The sequence below is a fragment of the Larus michahellis genome, chromosome 4 (genome assembly GCF_964199755.1).
Source record: "Larus michahellis chromosome 4, bLarMic1.1, whole genome shotgun sequence".
NCBI classification, from domain to species: Eukaryota; Metazoa; Chordata; class Aves; order Charadriiformes; family Laridae; genus Larus; species Larus michahellis.
The window spans coordinates 56171823-56196173 of NC_133899.1; the positions used below are offsets into that span (position 1 = coordinate 56171823).

General features: G+C 36.5%; 1 protein-coding gene across 7 annotated transcripts in view; it reads right to left on the reverse strand.

Moving 5' to 3' along the window:
• RYR3 (ryanodine receptor 3) overlaps window positions 1–24351 on the reverse strand; it is a 237272-nt gene that overhangs the window by 93249 nt on the left and 119672 nt on the right. For 5 of the 7 annotated variants that reach the window (XM_074584984.1, XM_074584983.1, XM_074584982.1 and 2 more), the window contains exons 35-42: window positions 23366–24167; window positions 22649–22849; window positions 21982–22084; window positions 17791–17928; window positions 8270–8543; window positions 6314–6428; window positions 1986–2118; window positions 851–954 (exon numbers count right to left, since the gene is read on the reverse strand). In XM_074584984.1, coding sequence (XP_074441085.1) covers window positions 851–954; window positions 1986–2118; window positions 6314–6428; window positions 8270–8543; window positions 17791–17928; window positions 21982–22084; window positions 22649–22849; window positions 23366–24167 — 1870 coding nt within the window. The remainder of the gene's footprint in view (window positions 1–850; window positions 955–1985; window positions 2119–6313; window positions 6429–8269; window positions 8544–17790; window positions 17929–21981; window positions 22085–22648; window positions 22850–23365; window positions 24168–24351) is intronic. The other 2 variants (XM_074584986.1, XM_074584985.1) reach the window with 1 other exon arrangement.

Here is a 24351-nt window from a genome sequence, read left to right on the forward strand (position 1 = left end):
GCAGATCACAAACACCCCCACAACCAGTTCTATTCTCATCACAGGAGTCTCTCATACTGCACAGAAGCTTTCCCTGTGCTAAGCTATCATTGAGATGCTTAACTGTTCTCCTCCATTTATATTAAACCCTGCTTCTGTTTTCTGTTTCCCAGTGCTGTGCTATCACATATCACTTCCTTTCCTTGCTTTCTACTTCTTCTGACTTTGCACCCATCTTCCATCTCTTCATGTTTTCCTTCCTCGGTATACAGAGAACTTCCGTGTCATTTTTTTGTATCTTTTTACCCACCTTTTCTAGTTCATCCTGCCTCTCCTCACATTTCCCTTTATTCCTAACCATAGCCAATGACCTGAGTCCTCGATTCCTTTTCCTACTGCACCTACCCTTAAAATCCTGTTCCAACTACCCTTCTTCAAATACCTGCCCTTCCATTCTCTTAGCTCTTACCTCCATCCCCACCAATCTCTGATTTACTTAAGCCAAAAGACCTGTTTCCTTTCTTCACATTCTCCTCTAAATTCTCAAATTTTCTCCTCCCCAAACAAGATTTCTTGATGTGCTTTTCTCCTGTTTCACGCCTTTTTGCTTGTCATCCTTTCTACCTTATAACAATAGTGAACGGATGCAGAAGATAGAAATAAATCTCTTTTGTTGTGGTTCCCACTAAGTGTAAAGCAAAATCAGGAAAAACACCACTCAGTCCATCTTACCTTGAGACAGCACATCCCTAGAGCAAGTATTTCTGAGGAGATCTTATCCAAAAGTTACAACGATCAAACTTGCCCTTTTCCCTTCCAGCACAAGTACACTATTTAACAAACAGGTAAAAAGGGCAGAGTGATCACTTACCTTATCGAGATCTGGCTCCTCCAAAGCTAGTGCAAGCTCATTGTTATCCATTACAGAGGCTGCTGCAACATCTAGTGGTGTCGAACCTCTCATTGAAGGAAATGCTACAGAAAGTTAATATACAGTAATTAAATTCAGTTTGCAGTAATCACAGTCATGCAGCAGAGGGCAGCAATCACACTGAAATCTAGAACATAAATATGTTATTAATATGTTGTATGGCTTTTCTTCAATCAAGAACATGGTTAACTGTTTTGAATAATTCACCTAAAATAAATGCCGAATTATTTTTCTGGCTTGACATCCATATCTATAAACATAGCCAACCACACTGGTTTTAAATGAAGGTGAAGAAATCACTATTAACAACATTGCAAATCAGCGGAATATTATGCTATTTCTTTAGCAGAGCAACATGTTAAATATGTAATTCTACACAACTCTATCAATTCAAGATTTAAAAATATGCCTATATTCAGCTAAAAGATACATTTTCAAGCTTCAGTGTTAACAGTTTTCTTTCTTTTAGGCTTATCCCATTTTCTGTGTTTAATGTGGGCAAACGCAGGAATCAAAATGGTCACCACGAGCAGCTAAAGCACTGTGAAATCACACACTATCTTACCTTGCTATACCTTATTAATATAGCCATCTATCTATCCAAGACAATTTTCCTTCTGTTACAAAATCTAATGCACACATACTAAAAAACATACATTCAGTGATCCTAAGGAAAAATATGAAATTCACATCAGTGGCCTAAACTTTAGAGGGAAGGGAAATGAAACCAGATGAAACAGGCAATCACCATAAAGTGTCAAGTTAATCTTAGATTTCCAAACTCAACTATTTTGAGTGGAAAAAATGTCAAACCGCATGGACTTAATCCTAAATTTTTCAAGGTATTTAAAAACACAGATTTAGACTCTTCTATTTCTAGTACTATTCACAGACACATAAGGATGAAAGGAAAATGGAAAAAACCCATATGAGTAAGAGGTGAAACTACAAAATGGTTTAAGCTTCACAGAGGCTTCGTCACATGCTTCAGCTTGCTATACAAATTAGGTACTAGTCTTGTGATACCACAGTTCCTCCTGGCCTTGCTTTTAGCTGCTACAGCCACATGACATACCCAGTCCAACGCTGCTGTTTTCCAGTAAGTAACTAAGATGCTCAAACATGGCCTTTTGGTTTTGACGACTAATTCGACAGAAGTAGCACAGGAATCGACAACAGCTTGCCACCATCTTAGGAAAAACGATCTGCTGAAGAAGAAAGTTGACAAAGCAGTGAAATATGTTAATTACCAATCTGTCCCAATTCTTCCTGCACTCCTAACAAGGAAAGTATAGTGAAGTTACCAAGGTGATAAGAAGCTGACAGTTGCTTTGCTTCTAACTTAAAAAAGGACCTGCATATCCTTTTGACTTTTGTATTCATTAGGCCATTAGGTTTAAAATGTTGAAAAACATTTTGCAGAGGACTACAGGGAACATACAAAGGCGAAAAAATGGAGAAGTAATTCTCATCAAAGCAATTTGCTGACCAGTAAATGCAGTTATACAAAAACTCTACCTTAGCAGCATTACGGTAACAAGCTCAACCTCCAATATTAGGTCATAGCAGAATAAAGAATATTCAAGAACCTTAGTTTATCCTCTCATATTACAATAAGAATGTACAGTCTTCATATAAAACATTTCTACAAGACTTCTATGTTGTTCGATGCATAGGTCTGATAAGATTAAACAAAACATTAAACTCTATTAACTATGCAATGCTTTTAAACCCAAAAACAAACAAAAAAACCCCAAACACTTTACTTGCTGCACATGATGTGCAAGGATTTCACCTCTGAAAATAAAACAATTTCATCTGTAGCACTCATGAAAATATGTTTCACAAGTTGCAATTAGTCATAACATCTTCTGAAATGAGAAGTTATGCCATTCTCACATTTTACTGAAAGAACAAGATAGAAAACCAAGGGACATATTTTGATGCTTGTTTAAAGGTTTTTCTATCTGATTTATTAAATTTACCATTATACAGCAATTTTTTAAAAGTGTCAAGTTCAGTTGCAGATCTATGTCCTAAGGATACTCACAAAACTAATGAGAAAATTCATTACCATCAAAGAGAATTAATTTTATATAATCTGACAAGCACCCTTAGGCAGAAGCATGAATATATTCTATGCAATAATGTATTCTATAATTTCTAAGCTGATATCTGAGCATTTTAATCACAATATCATGTATTTTTTCTTCCTATGACATCCTGCCTCCTTCCCTTCTTACCTTTGAACCATAAATAATATTGCTTATACTTTACTATAACAAAGAATAATGCATGTTGCCTTCTATGCAACACAACTCTAACTCATTCTGAGAAGTTCAATCTTTTCACTTAATGAGACAACAATCTTGCCAAAAAAGTTATGTAATTAAAAGCTAGATGATAACGTATTATCTTTTCAAGACACCAGGTGCACTTCAGAGACTTGAGTAACTGTAGTTTTACTTTGGCACAGTTTTTTTCCTAATATATGCGACTCATTTGTCTATTTCAGTCATGGAGGAGCTATTATGTATAAGCAGCTTTATATACAATTTCTATTCTCAAATGTATGGTAGACAAAAATGAATGAAAAACGTTCATTCATTCATTCATGAAAATATTCAACAAAGCTTCCACCCCCCAAATTTACAGGGATTTTAACAGAATGTGTGATATAACTTTGTTTAAAAAATTACAGTAACAGCAATACTGTTAAAAATTATCATTGTAGAAATTCCTCATTATTGACAGGAATACCTATGAATATGGAATTCTAAAACTTTAAATCAGTAAGAAATAATTTTGAAGTTAAACGATTAAATTCTAAAAGCCAAAAAGGGTGTTCCTGAGGATTTTCTGAAAATGAATTAACAACCAACACCAGAAACCAACATGACATTAAGATTCCAAAATTATAAGATGTAAAGACACAGTCCGAAACAACTATTTTAGGCATTAAGATACACACTAAAACCTAACTGTGACAGAAATGCTGAAAGCTTGCCCAAGTATTTTCTGGGATGTACATTTCACCAATGAAGTACTTTTCCAGGGTTTTGTTAGCCAGTACTGGCAAAACACTTCTAAGGTACTGAGATACCTTCAGCCACACTATATTCCACAGATCTCCTCATCTATTTCTGACTCATTTATTAATAGCACAGCTGGAAAAAAGCCTGGCATAAATTTTCTTCAGTTTGAACTGACAAGTTTTTACCTTCTCACCATTCCTTCAGAGAAGTGTGAGCTGTAACACTTGTTATAACACTTGAGACACCACCTGTCTCAATACAGCTTCATGATAAACTCACTTAATTCAAGAAGCTGGAAATCTAGCTTAAACCATCTGCTGCCACAACCAAGGAAAACCAATTCCTAAACCAGAGACTACATTGCATGGTTGCTCATTCCATCTCTTGAAGCTGTAACACTGAAAGAAAGAAATGTCCATGAAGCTGGAAAGAGAAAATAAAAGGGACCATACTAACAACCTAGCTGTCAGCCACTTGTTCGAGAGCAGGAAAAGCAGTTTCCTAGTGCCTGATGCCACCACTGTACTTGAACTGTATATAAGGGACTCACTGGACAAATCTGCAGGGAATTTCAAATAAGTATATAAAAGCATAGCTGACCAAGGCATGGTCACTGTTTCTGGCCCTACTCCTTTTTATTCAGAAGAATACCTTACCTGGAAGAGTGAAAGATTTGAAGCATGCACAAACACGTACTTTTTCCAGATTACAGCCTAGTGGTTCTACCTAGGGTCAAGAACCTTTCAAGTGAGACTTCTCTAGCAGATTAGAAGTTAAGCATGCCAGCAGAAGATCAACAGACAGCAGATGGCAAGTCACAGAAGGCAAAGGCGGGAACTGGGAGAATGAAGAATTGCCCACAGTAGGAGAAGCTGAGGTTCGAGACTATTTAAGGAACCTGAAGGTGCACAAATCCATGAGACCTGATGAGATGCATCTGCAGGTCCTGAGGGAACTGGTAGATGAAGCTGCCAAGCCACTATCTATCATATTTGAGATGTCCTGACAGTCCAGTGAAGTTTCTGATGACTGGACAAAGGGAAACATAACCCCTGTTTTTAAAAAGGGAAAAAAGGAAGACTCGGGGAACTACAGGCCGGTCAGTCTCATCTCTGTGCCTGGCAAGTTCATGGAGCAGATCCTCCTGGAAACCATGCTAAGGCACATGGAAAATAAGGAGGTGACTGGTGACAGCCAACATGGCTTCACTAAAGACAAATAGTGTCTGACGAAATTGGTGGCCTTCTATGATGAGGTTACAGCATTGGTGGATAAGGGAAGAGCAACTGACATCATCTACCTGGACTTGTGCAAAGGATTTGACACTGTTTTGCACGACATCCTTGTCTCTAAATTGGAGAGACGTGGATTTGGTGGATGGACAACTTGGTGGATAAGGAATTGGATGGATGGTCATACTCAAAGAGTTGCAGTCAACAGCCCGATGTCCAGGTTTAGACAAATGATGAGTGGCGTTCCTCAGGGGCCGGTATTGGGACCAGCGCTTTTTAACATCTTTGTTGGTGACATGGACAGTGGGATTGAGCACCCCCTCAGCAAGTTTGACGATGACACCAAGCTGGGTGGCATGGTCAATACGCTGGAGGAAAGGGATGCCATCCAGAGGGACCTTATCAGGCTTGAGACATGGGCCCATGCAAACCTCATGAAGTTCAACCAGGCCAAGTGCAAGGTCCTGCATGTGGGTTGGGGCAATCCCAAGCACAAATACAGGCTGGGCGGAGAATGGCTTGAGAGCAGCCCTGAGGAGAGGGACCTGGGGGTGTTGGTTGATGAGAGGCTAAACATGACCTGGCAATGTGCGTTTGCAGCCCAAAAAGCCAACTGCATCCTGGGCTGCATCAAAAGGAAGTATGGCCAGTAAGTTAAGGGAGGTGATTCTGCACCTCCACTCCACTCTCATGAGACCCCACCTGGAGTACTGTGTCCAGTTTTGGAGTCCTCAACACAAGAAGTCTCTTATGATAATTTATTGCTAATAAAACTTTATCTAAGATGAGGAGGTACATTTTCCTAGCAGAGCTACACCTCCCATAAATGCAGCTAACATATATCTTTAATTTAAAATAAGGATAAAACCTTTTCAAGTCCTATTAAAAGACAAATGAAATACCTAAAACCTCTCTCACACTTTTAAAATCATGTCCTAGAATGCTGGGCTTCTCTCTCTAGTAGTTTAAAAACTGTTCAATTTTTAACACTAATCAATATTTAAATTTGGACAAGGAAAATCTGTCTTACATGAGGGACATCCGTTTTTTCTTTGGGTATTTCTTCTTAAAAATTCTACTATACTTTCGTAAAGGTTCAAAATGCAAAACAGAGAGTAAAATTACAGTGAAATTACCTGAGATTTGTCTCCTCCAAGCACATTCACCATCACATCCATGACAGTTTCATGCATGCCCAGGACTCTCATTAAATTAGGATGCTGATAAAACACCTTGTTGTTCATTATATCCCTAAAATGAAAGAAAAAGCAACAATGTGTTTTTAAGGCACACCATTTTAATTTAAATCAATGATGCATCATCAGAGATTTCAGAAATGTGCATTCACTGTAGTAACATAATTTTAAATTCTTAGATTTCAGCATAATACAAAGCCACCTGACAACTAAATGCTTCACACTTCAGTACACTGTCATTCCTTTAATTTTCATGAATTCTATATAATAAGAATCTAAACTTTTAAATTATTTCAAAATGGCATTTCTTCATCTTTAAATTGCTCTTACCATCTGTTCTGCTTAAAGGGAAAATATATTCTCCAATGATCTAAGTGGAAAATAATATATTGTTATGTTTTAAGTAGAGAATAGGGATCAAGAAATCTAAATCTAATCTTTCCTCTGCAGTAACACTCCTTAATTAATTTTCTCAGTTCACAAAGTAGAAAACAATAAATAGACTTAATATTCAAGGTTAGCTGTCAAATGTGTTTCATCAATATTTCCAAAATTAAGCCCATCTGTCAGAAGATGTAAAATGGCATTCGGTTCCCTTAAATAGGAATATTTTAACATTTTCACTCTGCCCACATTCTTCTCAAGATGTTCTAGAATTCGCTGTATTAGTTTCATAATCCATAACACAATTTATGTGTTTCGATAGGGCACCCAAGGATTCTAACATTTTAGGTCAACCTGTTAAAAACAAATGGCAAACAAGAGACATCATGCCTGCTTTAAAGAAAGACAGAAAACTGGGAATGGAAGATGATTTATAATACAGCACCTATGGGAAGCTGAGTTTAGCCAGAACTTACCCTTTAACCCTCCTAGAATTCTCAGCAACTTTACAAACAGTGTCAGCAACAAATTAGGTAATATAGTCATACTAATTAATGAGTTGTTACTATGACTTGCTCAAATCAACTGAAGAGATTAATCTTTACAATTTTTACAAAAACAATACAATTTTTGCAGTGAAATCGTAAGAATATTGGACGTTCCTTACAACTGTTGTAAAGGAGAGAAATTGTTCAATGTTCTTGATGAGGGACAAATAAATACAGTTCTCAGGTAATCGTACTATCATTTCCTCTCTTTTCTGTGACTGTTTTTTTTTCCTTCCTATATTAAATGACCTAATCCAGCAATTATTCACATAAGAGAAGTAACAGACATGGAAGCGTGCACCATAACACCACTGCTTAACAGAGGTAATTTCATAGCAAAGATGCAGAACAAATATTCTCACATCAGTAGGCATTACATAAAGGCAATTTCTTATAATTCTAATGTTATAAAGGATAAAATAAGCAGTCTTGCATGTTCAAATACTTTTAAGTTGCCACTGATGGTGACAGAATAAATACTAAACAGTTTGAAAAATTTAAGATTGCAACAACACTTTGCTGGTTCTACCTAACGGCCTGCACAAACTTTCCAATTAAAAAGATACCAGCAAGTTTATTCACTCATGCATGAAATATAACGTGAGTTTTAAGTTTGGGTAAGATGTAGTATTGACACCAATAAAGATTTAAGTTATGTTTTCTCCAGAGATGTTAAAACATGTACTTTGACAAAGCTTTAAGCATTAGGCTTAACTATAGTAAAAGGAGTCTGTTTTCTTTAGATTAAAAAATACCTTAGTTCACAGAAACCTTGACACATTTGATACTGCAAAAGGGATCAGTTGGAGCCATCTTGCAAATATCTGTGAAAATTAAAATTTCTGGCACATATCTGCATTTTAGTAGAGCAGCAATTTTCATCCAGGATCTAAAATGAAAGGATTTACTAACATAACAAAAAGCTTTACACAAACTTAAAAAGAAAATTATGTTAATTCCATACCCTAATCCATTAATCATTAGCAATTCCTCCTCTTTTCCCATCCTGACACTGAGAAGTGAGCGAATCTGGCCCAGCGCTGCAAGCAGGTTAATGGTATCCTTCACTGAGGCGGCACTAATGGTGTATGCTTTCCTCAGAGCTTGCAGTAGCTCACCAATGCTGTCATATTGCCTACGAAGGAGGGTGTACATAACCCGAACTAATTCTGGATCTTGAATCTGATCTTCCTGGGACCAGCGCACCATAGTCTGGGATATGAGTTCTTTCAGTGTAGCTAGAAGAATAAAATACATAAAATGTTATTAGTTATTACAACCAAAAAAAAGTCAAAAACGTGTATTACAGTAAAGTATTAGCTAACAGTAGACAATGAGGCAGTTGTAAGAGAGCAAAAGAGCACAAGCAGACTCCATAGGATTTTTAAACTGGAAAAATAATTTTTAATCTTTCAAGATAAGTGTGATGCTCTTGACAGATGGAAAACAAGAAACATCTACTTCGCATTCAAGTCAATAACAGCATTGTTGGCAATGAAAACTTAGTTGATCATGACTCTAAGAATCATCCTTGGAAGTTAAATGCTATATTTAAACTTTTAATTTATCCTTCATTTCTACATCAAGACCTATAAAATAGGACTAAGTGCAGCACAAACACCTTTTCATTAGGAATGACTGAAATCTGATTTTATAATGCCAAAGAAACATCATATTTTTGATGATCATCAGCTTAGGTTTGGAATACAGACATTGGTAATTAAGTTTTCAGTAAACAGTTTATTGGCTGATAAGTATGAGTTGAGTTACAGCATGAATGTGGGCTCAGCTTGCCAATCAATCTTGCCATGGGGGAGGAGGAAATAAAATCCATTCTAAACTTACAAAACTGCCAGAAAGGAGGATGAGATAGCTGCCTTTTAAATCAAATATCCAATTCAGGGCATAGCTAGGGTGTCTTGAGCAGCTTTTGCTGCTCATTCACTTGATGAATATTTAGCTATTTTGTTGTTCAAACAATGGATCTACATTGTCTTCAAAAAGATGATCTACCCGGAAAGATCTCATAATTGTATGATGATGCAAACACACTAAGGAGTAGAAGATGCAAACTGACTTACAATTGGGGAATTTAATCTGTATTTCCCATCTGTTTGGGGAAAGTCACTGTCACTTGGGAACACATTATCTTAAAAAACTGTATTGTTTGGAACTCCACATGCATATTGCTTGAAGCAGGTCTGTTGTATACGTTACACGTCCAATGACCCTGGACACGATTCTTCTGAGCCCAGAGTTTAGGAAATTTACCTGAAAACTAAACACATGTTCCTGTCCTTGTTCCAACAAATGTTCATTGATGATATAAAGTAGAACATGAATAACGACCTTCTCTCTTAAAACAATGCAAGTTTCTTTCCTCTATTTCCAGTAAAATTACCTCTTGACTTTACCAAAGTTCTTCCAAGGGTAAGAACTGCCTCCTCCCAATTTTCAGCACAAAAGTATTTATAGCCAGTGTATATTCATTTATTTTTGTATCTACACTACCCTTTCACTTGCTAACTCTTCTCCCTTACAGTTTACTTAGTGATGCATTTGTAGAAAACCGTCATTAATTCTCATATTTTCTACAATAAACAGGTTCTTTTCTGCGTGGACAGATTCTGTATTTCATTAAGACAGCCCTATTCTGAAGGGCATGAATGAAAACATCAAACAAGCTTTGTTCCAATACACTGTATAACTTCAATCAAAACAATTTCTTCTTTCACCACAACAAGGCAATCCCCTCCTCTTTCGTTGAATAACTAATAATTTCCCATAACTTTCAAACTTACTGAGTTTCACTGATTTCTGGTTACATAAATATAACACACTTCTGTCAGAAAGTCAATGAACTTATTAAAGAATATAATTACTTACTCTGGCTTTCCGACTGGGGGGAAGGGGATAAACATGGGATAAGGAGCAACCTAAAGTGGTAAACTCAAAGAGGAGTTAAGGTTTCCTCCTGTGAAATTATGTTAGGTCTTTGAAAGCTCAGCTGACGGCCCCCCTCACAAGGCTAAAGGACAAAAAGTGCACAATTTTTTGTCTTTTTGTTTTACAAATCTAGTTCTTCAGTTCCTTACTACTGCCAGAAATATGTAATTTTTGTTGGATTGAAAGGCATATTACTTTCAAAATAATGTGATATTTTGGATTTTTTTTTGTTTGATGTGGGAAAATACCATATGATTCACTCCAAATAGATATTTTCCACTTCAGCAACAAAAATATTATTTGCACTGACTCAATTACGAGGGTGATTTTATACACTTGAGTTAACTGTCAGATATTTATACACATAACTAAAAGGTTATTACAATTTTAGTACAAACATAATATTCCTCAAGAAACACATTCTCATGAAATGAACAAATGAAAAACAAATAGTCTCCCTGATACTGAATTGTCTACGCAGAGGTTCCCATGTGTAAATGCAACAAAATGGTTCTGTGTTTTTTAGAACTTCTCTCCGGAGTTTTGAAAATGTTTCGCTACAACAATTTTTAGCATTTCTTAAGTTTTAGTACCTTTGAAAGTTTTGATTTTATTCTTCTGATAAGCTTTTAAGTTGCATATTGCTATTTGTAATTACTTTTAGGCAGTATGGCAAATAGCCTTGGAGAAATCAATTAGACATGTCCCTGTGTGGATGAATTTTTGGTCAAATGGTAAGAAATGGAGGTTAGAACTAAATGGTAGTGGTCACAAAAAGAGAGGAAACAGCAGTGAAGTTCTGCATATATCCATGCGTGTTCTCTGATGTTAAGCACCTTTCTTCCCTAAAAGACCTGAGAAGGGGATAAGCAGATGCAAACAAGTGTGATGATACAAAGTTATGAAGGATAGTAAATATGAGTGTAACTGAAAAAAATGCAGAACTTAAAAGGACAAAACTGGGCAATAAAATGGTCATGAAATTAACTTCAAATAACATCACTGTAAATAAAATGAGGTAGGAGAATATAGTCCTCATTTATAAATAAAACAATGAGATGTTAACAGAGATAAATCACAGAATAGTTGAGGCTGAAAGAGACTTCTGGAGGTCATCTGGTTCAATCCCCATGCTCAGGCAGGGCCACCTAGAGCCAGTTTTCCAGGACTGGGCCTAGATGGTTTTTGAATATCTCTAAAAGGGAGACCTCCCTTATCAACATTATAGAAATATCAGCTCAATTACGAGTTTCAACTCAAATTCACTGGCAGTTAAAAGATCAAACCAAAAGCCAGGATTTATTAAGAAAGGAATGGTTAAAGCAGTGTATGTGATGCCATTACGTTAAGCCATAGTTCAGTCACACCTTTTCATCCAACACAAGAAGAGGCCATCAAATGAAGCCCATTCACAAGGCAGGAGCTAAGCCAAAAAGAAAGGTGTTTCTTCACATAACGGATGACAGAACCCCGAAACTCCCTGCCAAAAACGTGGCAGCTGCTAAAGGTTCACATTTGCTCAAGTGAAGACTACACAGATATCTGTCAGAATAATACAATGGGGATATAAAAAGATAAAAGATAAACCTCTTTTGAGTCAGGAAATCTCCTGAGCTGAAGATAACTGGAGACTGAGACAGCATTAAAGTTGTAAGTACCATATCTGATTGTTTTATTCTTACTTGTCCCTAGATAACCATTTGTTGTTACTGTTTGAAACAAGGTATTGGGTTAGCTGGACTTGAATCATTACAGCCTGTCTTACCCATCACATTATTTTAAAATCTGAGAGTCTGCTTAGTGCTTCTAGCTTCAAATGTATAAGGCTCAGTCCCAGAATTAATTTCTTATCTGAATAATTCTTACAGATACAGAACTTTGCAGTTCAGTTTCTACTGCCTAAAACTAGAAACTTCTCAAGTTGCCGCTTCCAGCCACTTACGTATACTCGCCCACATCTAAGCACAGCAGTACACTCTCAGGACTTCTAGCTGAACTCCTGCAAAGAGGAAAACCAGAAACACTTGCAAAATTTGACAAACACTCGTTAATAATCCTCTAAGAGGCATTAGAGTTAAAAGCCTCAGGAAATACGAATATAGTTCTTCCTAGGCTGCTCTTAAGTCTTCTTTGCATCTTGGTTTAGGTTTATCAGAGTCTGCTTAGAGTCTCTTTTTCTAATCAGATGTATTGTGACTGATCTGCTGTTTCCTCCCTCTAATCCTTTCTACCCTCTTTTGCCCTATGCTGAAACGGGGATGCTGCTGTGTTTGTTGCACTTGAGGAAAAAGATCTTGCAACTCAGCCAAAACATGAGAATAGATGAGAAACAATCAAACGTTCTGCAACCAAAATTTAAAAAAAAAAAAAAAAAAAAAGCAACAAAAAATGGAGCTCAGAGCCAGTAGGGAAGTCTATTGTAAGTAATAACTAATAAGTTAACATTCTGTTGTTTCAGTGTAAGTAGCACTCTGAGGAACAAAGTCTCAAATGACAGTCTATGATTCTTCAAACTTAATGTTACAATTGCCACAATCTTTTCTTGAACATGCAGTGGCTATTATTCAACAGAGACCTAACCTTTTCACACAAACGTTCTCATATACCCACACTAATATCACTCAGAGAGATCCATGGTTCATTGTTTTAACACGGGAACTGAATAAAGGCATTTGTTCAAGCCAGTAAATTCTACTTCCTGATTTCTGTTCTAGGACCAGTAATCAAGCATATACCTTCAGAATATATGGTTCTGCATGAAAGACTAATATTGTAAGAGCAGACACCCTCCCCTAAGTTAGAAGCACCTCAAGAGCCATAGCTAAGTGAGCCTGACAGCCATAGTTTCTATTCCCAAAATGCACGAACAAGATCATTGACCTCTTTTAATTTCTACCTGCAGAAAGAGCAGACATACATATCACTCACTATCTTAAATAAAAAGTCTTTCTTTTCCATTTTTTGTGTATAAGGCGTACTACCCCTTTTATCACACCACAAGCCTCTCGCTTGGGGAAGGAGGTGAAAGGCAGGCCAGCAGAATTACCTGTAACAGAAGCTGAGAGCAATCTGAATACTGGGCATGGTGACATCGATAATCGCCTAAACTGTTGCTAATGCTTTCCCAATTTTTAACAAGAAATTGCAGTGCCTTAATAATCTTTCAAGGCTGTATGATGAGTCACCCATATATATGCTTATCTAAATTATGACATGACAGTTAACAAAAGTCCTATCATCATAATTAACACTAATTTATTGCTTCAATGTGTTTATTCTCTGAGTCGTAGCTTGTTTTTAAAGACAATTTTTACTAATTCATCATTAATACTAGTTTAAATTGCTATTATTCCTCTCCTAAGATCAAAATCCATTTGTGAGTAGATAGGAATGCATGCTTCGAGGAAAGGAAGATTTCTTCGTAGAAAATAGTTCCTTCTTATGAATATTCATGGCCTGAGTATGTATGACCAGCAAGTCAAAGCCAGAGACTTTTAGTCTTGGCAACAGGTACACGCCATGCACACCACCACCCCTCTGCATGCATATAAGAGGACTAGGGTATCTCAAACACCCATTTCCTTTCACACTCTGAATTCCAGATTTCCTGGGGGGCAAAGGGGAAGTGCACACATAGACTATGTATCTCACGGTCTCTAGCTACACTGAAGCATATGCCATACTATACTATACGCATTATATAATTTTTCATTGTCCTTAGAATGACTTCATCCATATGCATACTTTTACTATGCATCACTCACGGAAGCAGCCCAACCTGAAGAGATTATCTGAAATTTCTAGAAAAAGAGACCCTGTAGAATCACTTGTCCAACCTGCACTTCTTGTGACCCAAAGCTCCAGTATATGAAATACGTAAACTGCTCTGTTCCAAGGACCAGACACCATGTGCCCTGAGGCTTTAGGAGTGAATGCTTCCTGATTCATGACAAGAGAATCCACGTGAGGCCTGAAGAAGAAATGATACTTCCCAAATACTGTGTAGATCCTACTACCGTTAAAGAGAAAGCAGATGCTAACAGATGAGTCACTGGAGAATACAACCCCTTTTTCATGCAGCACATGAGATTATTATAAGATTTAATGTATTAAGTGTCAAGCTTAACAGAACAAAATACGCTTTCAGGGCAGGATAAACCCTCTCTGGTGCTTTACAGAACAAGCAGATCATGCAAGAGGCACCCTGAGTTACAAAATAGCATTGTTGTCTAATCTCACACAACTCTTGATGAAATGATTAAGTCTGAAATGAAATTAATTCTCCTGGGTCTGTACATGGCCAAACAGAGCAAATTGGAAATAGAAGAGGAGCACTTACTACCATTGTTGCTTAAAGAGGCTCAAAAGAATGCTCATGCAGATAGTAGAGGAATTGCAAGCAGAGAACCCATCTTGCCTGGTTAGACGATGAACACAACACTGTTCCCTGTGTTACGGAATAGGGTACGAGAATGTATACATACAGGAATACTGCTCAGAATAAAAAGTCTGTGATTTCAAGTGTTTTGGGGTGTTTATGTGCATGTATGTATCTTTATGCGTATATGCATCCTAAGAAGAGGTAGTAGTAGGAAGGAATATGAACACTTCGTTCTGCTACTAGTCCTTCCCTGACAGCTACAATAAATAATTTATTAGAGGAAGTAGAGCCAAAAGAACAATATACCTTCAAAATACAACACGGAATATTGCAGAGGTGAAATAATAACAACAAATTGCTACTCAACTGAAGCAGACAGAGCTTGAGGTAACTTCAGGATGTCAGACTTTCCTGTCTTCCATTTACAAGCAAGCTGTGTTTTGCTCTCAAGTTGCAAAGAGTTTGAACTAACCTCTGTAACAAACATTGCAGGAAGGTATCTATCTGTAATATTTTTTATTTCAGTGCTTCCTTTAATTAAAAATAATGTATCTTTGAGCCACCAGTAATACATTCAATAGTCTGTTTTCAGCTTTCCATTGCTAAAATGACTGCACATAGTTATCAATTACTTAATGCATGTGCATTATTTCTAACATGGTTAACCAACTACATAATCTTCTTCAAAACATTATAAAAACATTTACTATCTGCTACATATGACATCCCTCTGTGGTTATAAACATGCTTGGTTTCTCTGAAAATCCAGCACTTCAGAGAAGCAAAAATGGTTCACATACGCTATATTAAGCTCTGGCAGCATTTACAAGAGTTAAAATTGATTGAATGCAGTAATAATTTTTTTTTTTATTCCCTCTGCATAAAAGTATATAACAAAACATATTATACCCTGTAAGCGTTCAAATATTTGCTGGATAATGCTTCTGAATCTGGTTGTAGGAATATGAAGAAAACTTGCTGAAACAAATTCATAGTCTCCTTTTCTGCTTGTTTTATGCCATTAGGCATAGTAAAATAAGAAGACAACAGATATGAAATATGGCAAGCATATGGCATTTGTGTATAAATAACAACAAATGTAATTTTACTTTACTCTTCCACAGAAAAGACAAACTTTCTATCTTTTTGTATTACAAAAGCTATGAATTACAGTGCTAAGTTTATCCATCATTCCTCTGTGTTTAGAATAACCTTGATTCAGCTACATCTGTTTTTTTTACAAGAACTAACATGAATTCTAGAGTAAAAACTTTCACTGATTATCTGTCAAGCTTTGTACGGCTTACTCTTAATACAATATACTAAAAGGATATGTATGTTATCAGCTGATATATATATGAATCAAGTCCAACCAACCTCCACAATGCCTTGCAACATGTAGCGTCAGGCCTTTTTAAGAAGAAAGCTCATGAACCTAACTGGTCAGCATCAACCAAGAGAGAGCCTGGACTGGTTTGCCTAATGAAGAGAAGGCTCAGCGACACTGTCATCAATGTATACAAATAAATACCTGAAGGGAGGGTGTAAAGAAAACAGAGGCAAGCTCTTTTCAAAGACTAGTGACAGGACAAGAGACAATGGGTGCACACTGAAACATAGGAGAGTCCATCCGAACAAAAGGAAACACTTCTACTGTGAGGGTGACTGAGCACGAGCACACATTGACCAAGGAGGCTGTGGAGTCTCCATCCTTGGAAATATTCAAAAGCCTCCTGGACATAGTCCTGGGCAACCTGCTCTAGGTGGCCCTGCTTGAGCAGGGGGGTTGGACCACATGGCCTCCAGAGGTTCCTTCCAGCCTTGGCCATTCTGTGGTTCTATGAATCACTGCCACACAGCATTATACATCTGAAAACAAATGAATAAAGACTATCTATTCGTTTACTCTTAAACACCATTAAACTAATTAACTTAAAAAAAATTTTGTATTGTTTCAACAGTTACTCTCAGTTCTCTGTTGCACTTATTCATCCGTGCTACGTGGAAGGACTGTTTTCCGTGATGTAATACACATTCTCCCATATATATTGTTCCTAGCTCTGTGGATTGTCTCTCATCTCATTAGTTTCAAAACATATATAGAGACTGTTCAGGTGTTTTGAGGTAAATATTTCTATTTTTAAGAAATGTTAATAGCTTAATATTACTCAGCAAACACACAGGGATATCGCAGTCATCCTCCTCCTCTATAATATCCTGCTGCAGAAAGGAACATTAAAAAAAATTCTGCTAAAAGATGTCTGTCCTTCTCATGTACCTTTAAGCAATATGAAAGCTCACTGTAAAGGGCAGTGAGATTTATAAACTACAGAGAAAAGTTTTCAGGCAAACTGATGATATCCAGACAGTGTTCTTCTCTGCCCTCTGATTTTTAGAGACGCGTGTTAAAGATCTATAGAATAAAAAGTAGCAATACTAAATTCTGGAAAATTCTGTTAACTCAGGAATTTATTGTTATTTTTTATTTGTGAAAATAAAGATGTTCACTCTGTTTAGTTAATCAGATAGATTTAATATTTGTTTTTAAATTCAGAAAGGATATGATATAGAAAAATATGTATGTGCATGTATGTGATGCTTGAGAGAAATCAGAACAAGTTATCAGTCTTTAATGAATGTATATATTTACCATCGTCAAGTGAAGTAAGTGAAAGCCATTCCTTTTTATACAAAAAACAAAAACTGTAAAACCATTTTTTCATATATATCTTGCTACTGAGATACATACAGCTTCTCATGCAGCAAAGAAAAATGAAATGGAGTTAAGTTGTAAGGAAGAACGTTTTTGCATTAAAAAAACCCACAGCATATAAATGCAAACTTCTCACTTTTGGAATGCTTGAGTCTAGATTATAGCACTATAATTAACTTTTTACATTTCTTTGTAAAGAATACGCAAATTTTCAACCCCAGAGTTAATGATCTGGATCCAAAATCTTCCACCCATTTTAACTTCTTGTTTAACAAAAAATCTAAGATGTTCAGTACGTAGGATAACAGTTCTAAGAGGCAGAAGGAACTTAAACAGGTAGTCTCCTTCTTCAGGACTCTGAAGTTTTATTAGAAAATATACTCGTCAACTACGTACACCTTTAACACTTCCATCACAGAAGTATTTATGTGAAAAGAAAACTTACTAGGAGATTTCTCTTCTTCCTCCTTAGGTTCTACTTTTTCTGCTTTTGGTGGACCTTTGATTTTATACATTAATGAACGGAGTTTGCCAGTCAAGGACGAATCTTCCTCTTCCTCTTCCTCCTCTTCTAGTGGAATACCTTAGCAGATAACAAAACTGGTTAGAAACAAAACTTTACCTTTGAAGATTAACTCTTTCGATATTTAAACAATACTAAAATGTGTACAGGATTAAGCCCAGCAGCTTTAACATGTTAGCTACAGTAGCACCCCTCAATTTATGTTGATTTCAGTACACATACTTCCTATATCCAGATTTATAGTATTATTTTTTCAGTATTATGACCAAAGAGGTGGCATTTTTTGAAGACTACTATGGCAATTAATTTTGACTCAGAGTCATATTTGATTACATATGTAATCCTTTGTTTCATATCACAGAACGTAAACTAAAGAAAGAAATTTATGGCTGTATCTCACAATATAGAATAATTTTTCAGTCAAGATATTTAGCAGTCATAAACAAACAAACTTATTAACTGGATTTAAAACTGTAAGAAGGCAGATGTTCAGAGATTATACCAGTGATACATGTTTTTCATGAACATTTATACGATGAGATGGGATGTCATTTTACAAGGTACTTTAATACAGTTCAGTTCACTACATTGCTTCACAACCATTCAAAGCATTTTCAAATATTTCACATCTCTTAGTGATGATCAGACAACACGTGTTATGTGCAGAAGCACAGAACATCTAAGCAGGTTCCCTTCAGAGCAGAACTAATTGTGCCAAGCTGAAATGTAAGCTTTTGCTGTTTGGCTGCTGGTCAAAGTGAAATTGAGTGAAGGAAAAGACTTCCAGACAGAATACTAAAGACATACAAGCTGGAGCAGAGGAAAAAGAATAGAATCATAGAATGGTGCGGGTTGGAAGGGACCTTAAAGATCATCTAGTTCCAACCCCCCTGCCCTGGGCAGGGACACCTCCCACTAGACCCAGCTGCTCAAAACCTCATCCAGCCTGGCCTTGAACACTTCCAGGGATGGGGCATCCACAGCTTCCCCGGGCAACCTGTTCCAGTGCTCCACCATTCTTGCAGAGTAAACTGCGGAAGCTAAAACTGATATTAAAAAAAGAAACTAAGAAAGGAAAAAAGAACTGAAATGCGGTATCAGGTTGGAGAAACTTTGCTGCTGGCAGCTACTAAGGGGAAGCAGTTAAAGTTATAAGCAGGAGTGACTAAGTGACGAGGAAGAAAAAAATTCAGGCGCAGTGGGAGAGAATGATAGAACTAGAAATTGAAATTGGAGACTACATTTAGAATTTAAGGAATGGGAAAAGTGAGACTGGCTGGGCAAAGTGAAAAGCTAAGAACGAAGGAAGGCTACAGTCAGAGTCTGCAAAAAGTAAGAACACGAGATGTAGCCAACAGGGAGGGGAAAGAGAAAGCAGACAAGGATGCTAAAGAAAGCAAGAAACTATCTGGCACTGAAAAAAAAAGCTAGGCCCTGGAAGCAAGAGGGAGAGAGACTGAGAGAACTCTTGAGAAACTGAAATGGACAAACAAGAAAAAATGCACTGGGATGATGAGTTAAGACAGTGCTGTAGTGGAGAAGATGGGGTCTATGACTGCTCCAGACAAGGTCTCATTCACCACTCCTTATCATTCATAATTCATTCTGCGTCCTCTTAGAGTTGCAATCCATTCACAAGCTGACCATCTCATGTTGCTACTGGCTAGTAACTTAATTCAAGTGGCAGAGGTCTGTGCACTGGAACAGGTAGTTCCAACCCATTTAAGTGTCTATTTGATATTATGCAATAAAATCTGTTGTAAATTTGTTTGTTTTCTTTATAACCAAGAAATTACACACAAAAATTATGATAGAGGACTATTATTTTTCTGGGAAAATTAACCACTCACAGTTAGGACATGCTAAGATTAAGACTGCCTGAGTAACTTTAATTCTGACTATTTGCATATATTCATTATGAAACAGCCTTTAATTACTTGATTGCATACAAATTTTTCCACTTAGACTGCAAAGTATACTTAGTATTAAGAAGCTGATTAAATATTCCAAGCACAACTCCTGTTCATTTTATCTGCAGCTGTGATTGCTTAGTACTGATTTTCAGGACTAAGCCAGGACACAGACAATGAGGAACATTTATCTGTAGTGACCACCTATGATGAATGTGTACAAAGTAATGAATATTGTTTTGTTTTGAATCCAGAGGATCATTAAACTATTTTAATCGTAAGACTGTGCCCTCTCTATCTTCAGTTCTCTCTCTCATTCAACATACACATTTTTAATGTAATAAACAATAATAAAAATACAACCCTAAAAAGAAAAAAATCAGCAGGGTTTCACCTCATTAAAAGATGAAAAGTGATCAGGAGCTAAGCTAACTCAATAATAACACCAGCAACTAATACCAACAACAAGATTTCAGGTAAAATAAAGATACTGCAGAGCTAAGACTTTTCCAAGTAAATTGGGGGTCTTCCATAATCTTCATCGTGGAGTCTCAGAAAACTCTCTGATGCCAAATAGGCATGACCTTTGAAAACCACAGGTCAGATCAAGTGCTAAGTGACTGAACAATGGAGATGATGGTATCTATCTTAACAAAAATGGGGAGAAAGAGGAGCAGCTACAAGGATATTAACTATTCACTTTAATGCTTGGAAGAAAAACGCTGGAATGAAAGAAACAGTTTTTGGTAAGCACTTAGAAGCAAGGATGAATAACAACCAACACAGGATCGTCAAAATCAAATTATGTTAAACCAATTAAATTTCCACCTATAATGTAGCTAATCTTAGAGATACAAATCTTGATTTTAAGGACTTCTAATACTGTCTTATACAATATCCTCAGAAATAACCTAATGAAACACAACCTAGATACCCACTGACCTACTCATCTTTGGCTGAGGTAGTTGAGAAATGGCAATTGGCTTATCACAAAATCGGTTGATGGAGATTCTAATAGCGTATTCAGAAATAGCAGCACAAGAAGACAGCAGAAGCCTTAACAACACAAGCACAGAATGATATGGGAGGCACCACAGCTACAAACGGAAATCACAACCTGTTAATTACAGGTCACTAAAACACTACAATTCCATGAACTGGGTAAAACTGTTTTTAGGGATAACCAGTGAAGAAAGAACTAGCAGACCATATTAGTAAACATTCAAAAGTGACCCCAAGCAAACAGAAGGAGGAGGAAGAAACTGTTAAGATTACCGTGCCCTTCCTGGGGAAGAACCTGAGACGCTGTCAATTCACTGTAATGACTCTGCCCACCTCTTCTTGAACAAGAGGGCGCTATCAACCACAGGACCAAGAAATGCACTGAAGAGTTACTACTAATATATCTACCAAGTAGGTGGATATGAAAAAGCTTGAGTATATCAGTTTTAACTGCATCATTATTGGGAAGGAGCAGTAATAACTGGATGACTTGGACCACAAACATTAGTATCATTGTAAATGGACTAATAAATCCATGATTGTCTTGATTAGACTAAGATTTCAATAGACTAACAAAAGATTTTTGGCATCACATGTAAAATGTGATTCCTTAACCCACATAAATTGCACAGGGTATCTGATACAGCTCACCCTTGAGGATACCCTAAGGAAATTCAAATTCAATCACTGAGGCAACTCAAGCTGTAATCTGCAGTGCAATAGTGTTTTATAATGATTGACCATCACAATTATGTATACACCAGGAAACTAAGCAAAAGCAGCAGCCACACCCCTCATCGAGTGGTTTTTATTACATTTTCTACTGGTCAATTTCACAGGAGCAATGTTCTTTCCATACCTTTTGTCTGCTTGTACACACACACATGCCTAAATCTTTTAAGGTAATCTAACTTTTTTGTTCGGATAATTTTTTTTTTCCTAATTAAGTCCAAAATTGACATACAAAAAGAATAATACAGGATAATATTCAACAGATATATCACAATGAAACCTGAAACCATGCACGAGTTTCCCTTATTTTTGTAACATGCACCAAAGTCTGTCAGGAAAGTTATCATGTAGACAGTAATACATCTAATAAGACCCCCTCATATGAATATTTTTTTAAACTGATCTGTTCTTTTTTCATGTAAGGTCTCAAAAAGACAAACAGAAAAAGGTACAAAACCTTGCCACTCACCACAGTGAATTAAAAGATCATCATGAAATTCATATAACTCATCCCGAATCTCCTCTGGGCAGGGACAATCCTCTCCCAGTTGAAAATTCAGCAACATATTAATCTTTAAGGGAATTAGAACATAGTTAAAACACTGAGATAGCCTAAGACATATTCTAATCTATAGCCACATTTTACCTGTTTATAATCAAATTAACATAAAACATGGATTTCCAATACAGTTTAAAAGAAATACTAAAGCAATGGTACTTTGTAAGGCTTAATTATGATTAACATCAAAATACAGTCAGACTTTATAATAAAACTATTTCCTGTAGGTAGAAAAGACTATTTCCCACATACACTAACTTCATGCTAACTTTTAGCAACTAAAATTATCAAATTCTCATCATCTTGCAGAACTGGATGAATCTCAGCTCCTCAGCACTGGACATTCAATGTTTCTATCCTGTTGAGAAATTCTAAGTCAACTTTGGTTTCGAGCTCGAATTCTGGAGTACAGGTATAAGCATTCTGACATTCAGTATCCTGAGGCATCTTAATAAATTGTATTTCAATTTCAATTTTGGTTCTCTAGCAATTCCAACAGTAGTTTAGAAGTCAAAACTATTTTATCATCGCAAAGAATTTATTTTTTCTTTAGATTCAACCATTTGTTTAGTATTACCTGTTCTTGAGGAGGAGATCGAAATTCTTTAGTCTTCTTGGCAGTCAAAGCAGCAGACATGTTCAAGGCTTGCATGAGCTCATTGTACCTGTATTTCTGATTATATTGCAATTTTGATACATAACGGTCTGCAAATGATACAATTGCTTCCACTCTATGTTGTAGCTCACAGTCACAGAAATAACTGAGTAAATGACACATCTAGGATAGAAAAAACAGATATAAGTTCAACAGTTTAACAAACTCTAATTGGGGAAGAACTGCAGTGGATACTATACACTGCAACAGACTGAAAAAAGAGAGACTTTTTCCCCATATTTTTCTTTTAACACTGTAAAGGTGAACAATTTATACGATTTTATTATCTGATCAATAATTCTATATTGCATTCACAGTCTTTCATGTCATGCACTCAATACAGGTGGAAATCATAGAATCATAGAATAGTCTGGGTTGGAAGGGTCCTTTAAAGATACCCTGGTCCAACCCTCCCTCTTTTAAAATGCATCTATAAAATAAGTATTTGCACATCTATTTTGAGTGCAGACACATGCAGAAGTAATTGCACCGTCATCAAATTTGCTTATTAATGTGAGGTTATAAGGCAAAGTGGAATAAAGACCTTCAGGATTTCAAATCTTACTAACTTGACAAAAAGCACTACCTTTCTTTTATCAATAGTAGAACATATGTAATAAATTTATATTAAATTGTCACCTGAAGCTTCACAGATTCTGGTAATCTTGTCTGCAATAAGCCCTTTGCAGGAGCTTTCGTTTCCTTTATTGCTTTCTCCCCAGCTTCCACAGCTTTTTCTTCAACTTGTGTAACTTCTTCCTTCTCTGTCCTCTCTTCTGTTTCTTCCTTGTGATCTCCAAACACATTGGGATCAATGAGGAGTAACACCTGCTTCACATCATCATCATCAAAAACCCCCATTATGAGCAATGTTGCTATCAGTTTAAGAACAGGAACAAACTGGAATGCAACCTGTCCTCCAACAGGGTCTCGTATATGACTACCACTACACTGTACTGCCTCTGTTAGCATACTTATGGCCTTGGATTTAAGTATATCAAGGGGTATCTCTGGGCTGGATGTCTGACGTTCTTCACTGGTCATAAGAAAGCATGGAGTAGAAAAATTAAAGCTTGGTTTCAGACAAGTGCTAAGCCCTACTCCAGGTAAGCCATGCTTCTTTGTTTCATCAGGATATAATTTAATTGTTCGCGTTTCATCTGTAACTGGAATGATAAATTCATTGTTCATCATGAGCTTGGCTTGCTTGGCATACTCCAAATGAATACTAATGAGTAAGTCATAGAATCCGGAACGTAGAAGTCCAGGTAAGTACCGATTATCTATTGTATAAAATAGCTGAGATATGTCCACATGGCTACAAAGCGCATAAGCAACTCTAGTGTTACCTAGTGCACTAACTGAGCTATAGAGCTTCAAAGTGTGGTAGTGAAACTTCATCAAATCTTCTTGTTCACATAGTTCCAAAATGTCAACGCATCTGTTATGAAATAAAGAAACAGATCGCTAGTCAATTTTATGAATAATAATTTTGTAAAAGAAAAGTTTTATAATCTCTGAACATTTTGCTAAATTTCACTTCAAACCATTAATACTAAGGGTGATACTGACTAATCTTAACATATGCACCATTAAACCAAAGTAAATGATGCTAATAATTGCTG